The 13476-nt window shown below is 41.1% G+C and overlaps 2 protein-coding genes across 2 annotated transcripts in view; one reads left to right on the top strand and one right to left on the bottom strand.

The window, feature by feature from the left end:
- The window catches only part of tmem117 (transmembrane protein 117), a 42781-nt gene that overhangs the window by 28233 nt on the left and 1072 nt on the right, over window positions 1-13476 (bottom strand). The window lies entirely within an intron of this gene.
- Window positions 1908-5268, top strand: LOC133955810 (cysteinyl leukotriene receptor 2-like). Its single transcript, XM_062390837.1, has 2 exons — window positions 1908-1947; window positions 3549-5268. The coding sequence occupies exons 1-2, from the start codon at window positions 1908-1910 to the stop codon at window positions 4547-4549; spliced, it is 1041 nt and encodes a 346-aa protein (XP_062246821.1). The 3' UTR covers window positions 4550-5268.

Genomic DNA, 13476 nt, shown 5'->3' with positions numbered 1-13476 from the left:
TCATGAGCACTGCCAGCTGCGAGGCTCAGTCCAACAGGGGACAATGGCAACAGCAGCAGCAGCGTACAGGGACAAGGCAGCGACACACAAACACAGTCACACAAAAAGTAAAAAAAAACATAGATGGAAGAGAAAAGACACTTGTTCTATCATTCTATCGCTCCCACTCACCCACACTGCCAACACACCCAGTCCCACTCACTGAGTTGCTTTACTGCAAGCAATATTGCAATTATATTTAAAAGATTAAAGACAGTAACTAACTTTACATTATAATTCCTATCTATGATGTTCTGTATGGGATGCGATCATATCCACGTCCCCTCAAATTACAAAAATTATCTGTACATGTATCTTTGTCTCCATCTGGTGGTAACAGATGGACACACGTTAAAGTGCTGACCGGCAAGTTGACTGAAAACAAAACATGCAGATAAGAACCAGAGCCTTTACGCCACTTGAACAACAACTCACATTTTCTTTTTTTGATGCTTTTAGGACTTTTCTGAGAGAAACTCATATCAGGCTCACCCTTATTTTCCTCTGTGTGATCCACACTTTTAAATGACTCCCATGGCTGTAGAATAAGTTTATCCATTCATAACGTCTGTTACATTACATGTCATTTAGCTGACGCTTTTGTCCAAAGCGACTTACATTTTTTGAACTCTCAGCATTTATGAGGGGCCATTTAGGGTTCAGTATCTTGCCAAGGACACTTAAGCATGCAGATGGGAAAGAGTGGGAGTCGAATCGGCAACCTTCTTGTTGCAGAACACCTGCTCTATCCCCTAGGCCACGCTCTCTCTATGGATTGCTCGGTGCAGCATACGAGTGTACAATAAACCCACAGTTTTTCTCTTATGTACAAGTTACTATAATAAACTGTATATTTAACGTGTTATGTGAGCAATTTACACTGTACTATTAATGTTACTTTTAAGGTTATTCTATTTTTTTGACATATTTAAATTGACTTCTTTCACTCTGCTGTGACCTGAGCCAGATGCAATGATATTTCGTACAATTGTGCATTTTACTGGTGTGAGTTTTGAATGACGATGAAGTCTTTTGAAGTTTAGTATCAAAACAATGAACAAACAATACAGTCATACATTTTAAATTGTCTATTGTCATAGGCTGACGGACTACATTCAGTTTCACCCCTCTAAGTTACATTTTGACGTTTACCAAGTCATTTACCAGGCTACACTATTCTACCTCAGCATGTGTGAACAAGCCAATAATCCAGTAAAGCTGTGCTGTGGTAAATTCACACTGCAGAGAAAATAGTTTACCTGTGGAATTATAAATCAGGACAGGAAACAGTGCAACAAACATCTCAGTTAAAGAAACTGAGGGGGGATTAGTCTTCTACAAATTCAAGTTCACATTTTTCCAATTACCACCTTGTCCAGACTTGCTGACATTGTGGTTTTCATTCTGTTTCAATCTGATAATGAGATCATGTGTAATAATTATGGGAAGTGCTCAGGCTATAAAGAAAATCACCAGATTTATAGCAGCAATCCACTCACAGTTCATAAACAACGACTCTGAGCTGGAAAAACTATCATAACAGTAAAAAGACCATCAGTTAAACACAGGCTCACGTGAGGAAGCAAATGTGCATGTCAGACGAATAAACAGCAGTTCTGTTTAATCCTACGATTACTGATTTTACACACACACACACACACACACACACACACACACACACACACACACACACACACACACACACACACACACACACACACACACACACACACACACACACACACACACACACACACACCTCGGAGGAGAGGCAGCACAGCGACAGCTCCTGACAGATGAGAAGCACACAGCTGGCGGAGGAGGAGTAGTGAGGGAGTCCTGAGATGTGATCAGCATCTTCACTCATCATGATTCCACTATTCAACAAGTCTCACGCAACTAATGGAGGTGAGTACAATCTGAACCTAAATACAACATTTTAAGATCGCTCACAATCTTCTACATAAAACTGGGTGAAGCTAATATAAATAATTTACACAAATCAACGGATACAATTTTATTAGATTTATTTATTTAAATTTCCTGACCTGGGTTTGGTATAAATAAAGTCATTACCGCAAAACTATAGTGGAACCTCGTGGTTTCTAAAATGATTACTCACAGAGCAATTAAGTTGATATTTACATACGTGATAAAAACTAAAATTAAAAGTGCTTAATAACTCTATCACATATTAAAGATTTAGAATGTGAAAATGTTGCCTTTTCTAAGCAGGGTATTCACCGGCAGCATCTGGGCTGAAACGTGATCTAGGTAAAATGTTAATATCCGCTCAGGCAGACAAAATGAATGTTCTATCAGAGATTGAGAGCAAACAGAGCGTGACATGCTGGAGGCAATAGATCAACAGTCCCCCAGGTTCCATTGTTCCCCCGCAGACAGTACAGCGCTCACTTCCTGGACACGCTGCTGATGCTCAGAGACTATGGAGACAGTTACAGTAAATATAGACCTGAGCCCTAAGACAGAGAGTGAACACATCTGACTTTAAAGCGCTCGGTGGGAGCACGACTTACCAGCGCAGGCATTACAACTGAAGATTGACTGAGAGATTCATGGAGCTTTATTTCCACAATGCAGATGTTATATATGAATTAAACACCTTGCTCATACAGTGCGTTAGTAATATTTTTATTTAACAGTCTTATAATGTGTACTTTCCCAAAGCTTAACAAGACCATAACTTGTGATATAAAAACAATTATTTCTCTATGCCTCTTTAATTTAGCTGCTTAGGATGATAAATTAAAAGGTAAAATTTAAAGTAGTAGTATAGAAGTATAATTTTCTGTGATTGACCACGGTTTTTATTGCTACTATGACTAAGACTCGTAGTAGAAGCCACAGATTGTACGACTCAGCCAGACGATAATGAAGGAGCTTTGTTCAGTCTGAGAAAATTAGTCATCCTCAGTCGAGTATTTATTTTTTACCAGCAAGCTTGTATTTTAAATCTGAGGATGTGGAGATGATGATGAGCATTTGAGAGTTTGGTAAAATGTAGGAAAGATACTCTTTCTGTTTTCTGGAGGTGAATAATAAAGTGAGGATATCTCAGTCTAATATATCACAACAACTATTACATCGATCGTTGTGGCTCTGTACAGATGTTTAGGATGGAGTAATCGAGCCATCTTGAAATAAGAAGGCTGAGATTTGTGGTATAAAAAGATTTAATATCAGAATAAGGTCGCAATTTAATGAGAAAAGAGTCATAATATTACGAAACAAAGACATGTTCTTAGTAAATAACCAGCAGGGAGAACTCAAACTAAAATCTGGATTATCTATCTCACTGTTTCCTTGAGAAGTTACAGAATCCCTTAGCAAATTACGCAGATGCAACTGATGATAACCTAATCTTATTCTCTAAATCTCAAGTTTTAGTCCTTTAAAGTGACCACAACTCTCGCAGATATTTGTGTTGCCCGGGTGTCAATCATATCTCACCAGTAAAGCTGACTCCTCTTTGTTTTTTTACAACCCAGAGTCGCTTCTGGAGTTCCTGAACCAGTCAACAGTATTATGCAGGCGCTTTGAGAATGGCCAGTGGTACTGCTACATCCTGCTGGTCCTCTTCACTTTTGCCCTTCCTGTGGGGATCTTGGGAAACGTGGCGGCTCTGGTCAACTACACCTGCTTCAGGAAAAGCTCCAGCACAAGCAACATCTTCCTGCTGAACCTGGCGCTGTGTGACTCGGCCTGGATCCTTACCCTCCCCTTCACCCTTTACTTCACCTTCCAGATGTCTCACCTTAAAGATATACAGGTCTTCTGCCAGTTCAAGAAGATCTCCTTCAACATCAATATCTACGGCAGCATTCTCTTCCTCACCCTGATCAGTTTTGATCGCTACATTGGGACGGTGCACCCCATCAGCTCTATGCGCTGGTGGGACGTGGGTAAAGCTAAGCTGTGCGCCTTCTGCACATGGGTCCTGCTCATCCTGAGCTCCATCCCGGACTTATATGTAAGTTTCGCAATCCAGAGGCCTGAAAATGTCACTGTGTGCATGGACCACATCCAGGGTCCATTCATCTACGTCAAGATCATCACCATCATCAGAACTATAGTAGGCTTCCTGCTGCCATTTAGCAGCATGCTGGTTTTTTACATCAGCACAGTTCGTGTTTTGAGGCGTCTCCCGAATGGCAGAAGGGACAGAGGAGCCCAGCGGGCGGGAGGGAAGCCTCAGATGCTCATCACCGCCGCCATACTCATCTTCATGGTCTCTTTCATGCCCTACCACATCATGGTCATCACTCTAGTGTTCATGAGGATCCACAACCTGGTCACACCCTCTAATACCAATGTCCTCTATGCCTTCTTCGAGTTCTTTGAGGTTATGTGCAGTGTGAGCAGCTGTCTGGACCCAGTGCTGTACATCGCAGCGAGCGAGCAGTTCCAGAAGAAGCTGCTGGCCCTGAAGAGAGACAGAAACAAGAGGCTGTGCTGCAGAGCCAGCAGGAGGGTTGGGGTGATTGGTTGATTGAGTGAGTCCTTGCTGCCTTACTTTCCATTTGCTGGATCACTGTTACACATGTGCCTTTGACTGATGTTAATGGGACATTTGTCTTTGCCCAAAGTTAGCCTTGTAAATTGTCGAAATGGAAATCAAAATTAAAATACTGTGGCTGAAAAATTGTGATCAAACCTGCAAAAATGGTTTGTTTTATATCACAAGATCACGATCTTACTTAGATCCACAGCTCTTATTACACATCCCAAGGAGGTCACATTTATATCTGCATTTGTTTGTCTGTTTGCAGGATAACACAAAAACCACCAAACCAATTTCCATGAAACTTGGTGGGAGGAAGGTTAGGGTCAGGAAAGAGCCCATTCAATTTAGGTGTAAATCAAGATCAGGGGACGGATCCAGGAATCTTTATTTTGTCACTTTCTTTAACACTGTGAGTTTTTCCATAACATTTTCATTGATTTATCGGAGAAGTAATTAGGTGCTGATCCAAATAAAAGCTCCAGTGAATGTAAGTCAGTGAAGTGACTCATTCAATGGTGCTTTTCTGTTATTGTACAGATGCAGATCACCTCTGAATCTGTATAATAACAGAAAAGCACCAGTGAATGAGTCAATCATCCTGTTATTTATTTGCAATGCTAACTCGTGTTAAAGCCTTATCAATACAAACATGTAAAAACACCCATCACCAGCTCCTCCTGTGTAAATATTGTGACTGTTGTGCAGTGAAGCGTACATGGAAAATGTGATCGAAATGTTCAGTGAGTGGATTAAACACCAGGCCGTGATATGACCATATCCGTACTGATTCTCCAGCTATAGATAGAGCAGTCACTGCTCTTCATATTAAAGTCTATCCCATCGTGTGCAAACTGTGAGGTCAGCCTCATTATGTTTGCACTTTCATCTATTGTAGGTTTCAGTGTGCAGCTCTACTGTATCCTGTTTAGATTTCCAGCATCAAAACAGACACCATGTCCTCCTTAGGGACCCAAATTAGCAACAACCCCGACCAAAACAAACCCAGATTAATGAGCTTCTGAGTTATACCACTGCCTGCATCTTAGCATGTACACACTAGCATCCCCATTCATCACACAGCTGATGTGCCGTAGCATCACCGATGGGGCTGAGGGAATGGCCACGACAATGGCCACTTGTCTCCCCAGAGCGAAACTCCTCTGTAACTAAGTGTCTGGATAATAAATCAGAGGTGGGAAGTGACAACATAAGTCCGTCCGCAGGGAGACTGCAGCAACTAGAGCCAGAGAGAGACACAGAGAGCTGGCTCCCAGGCCCCTGAAGCACTCCACCTGTTCCTATCAGCTGACTCATAGATTCATTTAATTATTTATGGCTCCGGACCAAAGGAGTGACACATTTCAGGTAAATAAGCAATTTTTCATCTTGCTGGTTTCCTGTGTTGCTGCCTCTTGCTGTTTTTGCTCTGTGTCTTTGTCTCTCTGTCGGCTGTGCCAGCACATTTCTGTTTTATCCTTTGCTGGAAGAACTTTGACATGAAGTTCACTCCGTGAGTAAAGCACATTAATAACGTCTCAGTGACAGTGAACAATTATCTGTGGGTTTAGGAAAGGTTACAATATACTTTTGAGGTGGAAAAATATCAATGGTTTTCATTTTGGAGATTTGTGGGCTAAAGAGAATAAGATAAGAGACAAGAAAGTGTTATTCAACTTATTTTGGCCACTTGGAGGAAGAACAACAAGACGCTATGAAAGGTTGGATGTTATAAAGTTAAGAAACCCTGCCTCCTCCATGTTAGTTGATGTGATAAATTAAAATCAACATACACGTCAAATATTTTTTTCTCTGAGATGGTTTCTGTCGTTTATGATATTTCTTATCGATGTCCTCATGTTTGTTCAAGTTTGAGCAGGACAGTCGCCCAATGTAGGAGAAATGTCCCGAGGTACAGTACAGAGCTTCAGAGGCTGGACTGGTTGGGACTGGATGAGGCTGAGAGACGAGTGCGAACCCATATGACTCATATGTGGAGGAAGTATGAAACGAGATGTTTCGATAACATATTTCTTAAAAATGGATTGAGTGAAAACGTCTGTGGAGTGACTGTTTTCATACTTTGATGGCCCCTACTGACCCCCATCAAGTCATTACGGATAGTAAAAGCCAAGAAAAAGTTTTTTAAACAACATGGGCCCTTTAACATTCTGAGAAAATAATCAGTGTTTTTTCGCTGTTTAATGCTCCACTGTGTTCACAAGACAGTTGCTGCCTTTCTCTGCTGTGTGTTTTCCGGCTGGAGGCGGCAAAGGCTGTGAACTGTGTGAGATAAAAAAGCTGCTTTCACACTACGACCCTGAACTTAACCTGGAGGAGCTGGAAGTGTGAACGTGAATGTCCAAATCAGTTGAACAGGACATTGAACATCCTCTACCCTGACAGCTCTCTGCTACACAAGTCCAGGCCATGTCCAACGCAGAAGAGGCTGAAACAAGGCAAAATGCTAATATGTCGCAATTACGTCTGGATTATGTTAACAAGTTTTCAACCGAAAACTCACATACTGAACGTACTTGCACAGTCCAACCATGTATAAGGTTTGACTGACAATCTTTTCACAGTAAACAGCTGCAAACAAGGTTGATGAGAGAAGTGACACTGTTGCAAAAATAAATTGAGGAGTGATGAAGATGTAGAAAATCATTCTCTGCAATTCCTGTAATGTTACTCATAAATGTATCCCCAAAGTCAAAAACAATATTATATTAATATTTAATATAATTTAATAATATAGCATTCATTTAATCGTCTTTATACTGCTGTAGAAGCAAATAGCATTAGACAATTAACACAAACATGTAGTAGGAGTGTTTTCATTACTTTTTCATTAACAGACAACAATTAGACATTTTTACATATTCGCCTGATTATGATCTTTTAACTGACTGCAATAATTCCTCAGTTTCACTTCTCCTTTAATGATTGCATCTCTTGGCCCTCGCTTCTTCTGAGTTGATTCAATGGGGCGGGTGTAGAACTAAGATTTTCTTAATTATAAGTTCCAGTGTTCAATATCAATGGTTCTTCTTTTTTATAATGTGTTGGTGTCTTGATAAACTGCGATGAGGCTTGCACTAGAGTAAAATGAGCAGAAAACAGACAAAGGCCAACTAGAACTTGTTGATCGTAACAGCCCTAACCCGTCACATGAATGCACACTTCACTAAAATGCACCAGAGACCTGGCAGCTTCACACAGTAAGATACAAGTGTTACAAACTGCAGGGGCGCTGCAGAAGGGCTGACACCAGAGCAATCACACGTTATTTACTGAGGGAGGGGGCCGCCTCCAGGAGGAGAGTGTAGCACACTACTCTACTACTACTACAGGGCACCATAAGTTTGATGAAGGCTGAGTTGTTATGAAGCTGATGATGACCGGCTGTGACAGTCGGGTTGTGTGTGGAGGAAATACCACATAGGCAGAGCTGAGGTGTCCGTCTGTCTGTGGACACATCTTTGTCACCATGCTAGTGTTATAACCACTATATGACTGTACATAAACATGGATGACACGACAAAGCCATATTGTCCTATAAACTCCGCCTCCTCCATGTACCTGGATGGGCATGGGACAAAGCAAAGTCACATGGTTTCTGTCTTTCTAGATGTTATTGCATCAATGCTCTAGCACACACTGATTTCAATTCATAATTTGATAGTATAAAAACGGGATGAAACATCATGATTGACAGCTGAGACTGACACGCTATTAGTAAAGTGCGTGTATCAGCAGGACCTCGCTACCACAGCTCTATCCACAGATCACGACTGTACAGACTCAGGTTTCAAATGTGCAAGTTTCCATTGTTCACATGCAGGGATATTTTTGCTTTATTTATTTTCAGTGGGAGGAAGTGGAAACGTCTATAAATCTGTATGTATACATTCTGATATGCACATAAAACACACAGATGTGCTGCTGAGATCAAAAGGAGGGTCCATCTTCAAAGACGGCTGTGGTCTCATCGAGATCACATAATGAAGGAGCCACTGCCGTCCCACTTTATTCCCTTTACTAATTCGTTTTAGATCGAGGATCACTGAATCACAGCTTTAATCATTCACATCCGCGTTACCTAAAACTACAGGTCAGAGGTCTTCAGGGGTCCAGCCGAACCGGAGGTTGGTGGACGACCGCTCTTTTTGATAAATTACTTTTTACAATGCATTTGTTATGAATATTGTTGAATAACTTTCCATTTTAATAAATTAAAAGACAAATAATTTCCATATGAATAGAGGCAGAAACTATAATACTCTCAACAGAAAGACTTATTCTAAGTCACATACATGAATAGGAAAATACTCCACGGCCACCGCCACGGCCACACACACACACACACACACACTTTTGACCTGCAGCCACACTGTGCCATACATAAGGCATCTCAGCCTTCCTGTAGCACAGTAAAAACATATGACAGAACTCAGATGGCATCCTGCAGGCTACAATCATCAAGATCGGGGAATGAGGACGAAAGGCACTGCAACAACAGAGCAACCAATGACATCTCCCTAACGCACACACACACACACACACACACACACACTGAGCTGTACAGAACATGGTGCTCTAACAGTTGTGTAAAACAGGTTTTCACATTACTGTCACCTCTTCCTCGGCTGCTCACATGATTCTGGAGCCTCAAACGATTGCTACGTGTTTGATTGAATGTAAATGTTGAAAAGCAGGGTCTAATACCCTTAGCACGGTGCTCCACATGACTGAAAATTACCCTTCAATTTAGCTTTGAGAAAAGCCTTGGAGAGGGAGAGGTGCATATATTATGCTAATCCAGGGACTGAATCAGCGAGATAGACAAATAAGGCCAAGTTACACTTCTTGCATTATGGAGATGGGCAGTGAGTTAGCCATTTACTGCATAGATAGTCCCATGATATAAAGCTGTGGTGCTGCATCACTGCGGAAAGAATAACTAGTTGCGTTATGGGGCGTTTGTTATAAATCTTTTATAACTCAACACTACACACACACACATAATGTCTGGTCGTCAAAAATGAATCCCTAAAGTTAGACTGTATAAAGAGATTTCAATCCAACAATCCAAAAGAACAATTTGTGTTGTGTTTATGCAGAGTTTTGAATTAAATACTTTGTATTTCTTGGTTATTAACACTGACTTTCTTGGTGTAGCTTTCCTTTTTTGGTTGCTTTTTGGGTGTACTATAAAAATAGATTATTTTAAGCGACTTCTTGGACCTGCATCTGTCTGTCAGTCGCAGTCTTTGTGCTAAACTAAGATAAGGCTGCTTTGATGTGATAGATGTGTTGATTGTCTCATCACCAGAACAGTGGAGAAGCGTATATTTGTAAAATGGACTATTGGACTATTGAGTTATAGTTGAATGTCAATGGATCTCTTCATCATTTGATCTGTGTTTTCTTATCTTGTTTGACACGGGACTCATGGATGTTGAACTATTTAGGTTTAAACTCCCTTGTGTCATCTCCCATTTGACTATGACACACATTGACATCTGCTAACTTTAATCTTAACCATTTCAGAATTTGTATCATAATCTTTATATAAATATGTGGTTTCCGTGTATGTGCATGTAAGACAGACTTTTCTTGCAGCCTTACTTTCAGATTATAGTCAAATTTAGACTAAAGACTGAATCTACAGATCTTTATCGTATGATATCGTATCGTATAAGTCAAAGACTCTTTACCCTTTCATGTTGTGTTCAAACAACAAGGACATGTCAAAATAAAATCCATTTTACTGTATATTCTTGGTTTGTAATACTTCATAAGTAAAATCAATGCAAAGTCCTTGAACAAGATCATACCAAAGGGGTCTCTGTCCTGAAATCTGAAAAGGTGACTTAATCTAATCTGTGGCTGACATAGACAGCTCACAAACCCTGTGTGGCCTAAGATTTAATGCAAATGCATAATGACAGCTCCAGTCTCCCTCTGGATGACCAGAAATCATTGGCTACCGCCCACTCGATTAGAGAGCACACATAGCCTTGAGTGAACCCTGGATGGAATAGCATAGGTTGCTCCTTGAACCTCAAATACAGTCTCAAATCACATAATCTGTCAGAAGCTATTCATCCACTGGAGTTGTCTCTGTTTCCCCCCCAGAAGAAGCAAACAGAGAACAATACTATGCATCTGTGCTTAATGGACTGAATAACCGAATAAAGGAATTGCTGAGGTTCTGCAGCAGCTGGATTAATATTTGTGTTGATATCTGAAGCGGTAAATCACATATAGAGGCAAATAAAGGAAACAAATTGAAATGGATGGAGGATGCAGAATGGAGGACGCTTTTAGATTTTCTGGGCCGTCATAAATTATAAATGATGCAAGGGGATGTGTCAGTTTTAAGCAACAATGTCTCTTTCAAGCTTTATGACAAATTGATGTGAAGTTATGCATAACTCTTCAGTCGGCCTGAACAGTATTCCAGTTAGGCAATGTATTCGATTTGTAGAAGACCGTCAGAAAACAGACTGCAGAGAGCTTTCAGCCGCAAAGTGCTTTTTCAGGTAGTCAAGCCTCTGTGTGACTGAGGTGTTTACCCTGCCTGCCTACGTACGAGCGAGCGGAGGAGACCCTGGATAAATCTGCTAAGCTTCACTAGAGACATGATGCGCAGTAGGAGGTGACATGTGGGCCTCTGTGAGCGATCTACAATAGATAATGCTCTGTACGCTGGGCCTGCTTCTATACCTGGGCTGGGATTACATAACTGCTTCACTGAAATGTTGTGGAGGGCACGATTCGTCTCTCCGACTCTCGACATCCGCTTCTCTTTCCCTCCATCACAGATTCTCTTCATCTGTCCTTTCTTACATCCTCAAGTCTCACAGTAAACACAAACACACACACATACACACACACACACACACACACACACACACACACACACACACACACACACACACACACACACACACACACACACACACACACACACACACACACACACACACACACCATCTGTTTGCAGGCTTATTGAAGTGCATTAGTTGTACCTTCCTTCAGGATGAGCTGCACTCTACTGTCCTGTATACCCTCAAGCCAATGTAAGAGTATATACACAGAGCCTCAGTGTAATTGACTGGAGTTCATGTGATGAAGCATCTTCTTAACTATTATGAGTCAAGTAAATGCTGGTGCAGTAAAACACGTACGCCCTGTCTACAGCTTCATACTGAAATAATGAAGTGTGTGTGACAGTTAAACTATGCATATGAATACAATTGAAGAGGTTTAAATGAGTCTGTTCACCTAAATTCCATAAATATTTTCTGCATCTCAATTTGCGTATGTCCGTTCTTATTCTGTTTGGAGTTTAGAAATATCTGCATCAAGAACATCCAGGATCTTTAAGTACACAGGGGGCCCCCTAAAGAGTCAACATCATAGACTGTATGATGGACGACATGAGAGCGCCGCCAAAAGATCGGGTGTCTGCAGTTACAGTAGAAGGTCATAAATCCCACCTCCTCCATGTTAGAGGATTGGACATGGGCAAATCATTTGACATTTTATCACTTTACTTCACAAAATCTAAATGAAAGCTAAACCATGTCCATGGATAGATAACACCATAGCAAGTAAGACTTTCTTTTGTATACATACCGATGTTATAGGTCAGTGTTTCTCAAACTTGTCTTGTCAATTTTTGCCTCCTCAAGCTGTTGCCTTTCAAATTTCAATATGACTCTATTTGTATTCTCCACATTGTGTGATCTAATATTATGATATATTGTATTTCAGAGCTATTTTCATGAGCATATCAAATTACTGTCTCTATCTCAGTCGTACAAATCTCCAAGGACTCTGTGCGTATACAGTATTGACTAACTCCAGTGTTATCCTCACCCAATGAAGAGGAAACTATGTCACAGATCAGTAAGTCAGTCACTGTGACTCAATTTATTAATTGAAACTTGAGTGGTTAGAAGAGCCGCTATTATCAGCAGGTTAAACAGTCCTCAAAGCCATTTTCCATTTCCCCTCTCGGTGTCATAGTGCGCTCACAGCTTTCTATTTGTGCTCAGAGTAGATGATCACTCACAGAGTACCCCCCCCCCCCCCCCCACTCTCTCCTTCTGCCCTCCAATTACAGTAATTAATGGTTCATCCATAGATAAGCCAGCGTGCCAGGCCTAAGTGAGTTGTGAGTAGCAAATTAAATGTGTGACTTGAATGGGAAGTGCCGCAAAGACTTTCGCAGAGTTTAGACAAATGAAAAAGCTGATGATATTACCAGTCACGGCCTTGTGAGAGGAGAGCGAGAAGGAAAGTGTCACGCTGGGGAGAGAGAGTGGCAAGACATAAAAGTTGGATGATTTAAGAAGGGGAGAGGCAGATGGCAAGTGGGTGAAAGAAAGGACATGTACCGAGGAGACGTGTGTGATGAAGAAGTGAGCAAGAGGAGGGCTGATTAAAATATGCAGGAGGTGATGGATGTTGTGCTGCAGTGGTTCTCAACAAGGTCGTGATGAGTACGCCACGGATGTAGTTGTATAACTTTAGTTAATAATGAGTCTGGTGATTTGCAGATCAATCTTGACAAAATAAATAATGCATTTGTTAGAGGCATGTTCAATCTGTGATTTGTCTCCTCATATAACACGGATCCATGCTGCGTTCACAAACCCACAGAATGAACTGCCGCTACATGGCTCTTCTGACTGGCATATGTCGTATCTCTATGATCTCTGAATCACGTGTTTGAAAAACATTAAAACGTTAGCAAGCAACATGGCACTTGAGGAGCTGGCGTTTAAAGGAGGACTCAATGTCAGTGGTCTGAAAAAAAAAAAAATTCTTTCTCAAATTTCCCACAAAACAAGGCCGTGGTCACAAAAATGCCGACGCAGCCCTGGTTAACTTTTGCCTCC

The sequence above is a fragment of the Platichthys flesus genome, chromosome 6 (genome assembly GCF_949316205.1).
Source record: "Platichthys flesus chromosome 6, fPlaFle2.1, whole genome shotgun sequence".
NCBI classification, from domain to species: Eukaryota; Metazoa; Chordata; class Actinopteri; order Pleuronectiformes; family Pleuronectidae; genus Platichthys; species Platichthys flesus.
This window is presented reverse-complemented; position numbering and strand designations above follow the sequence as displayed.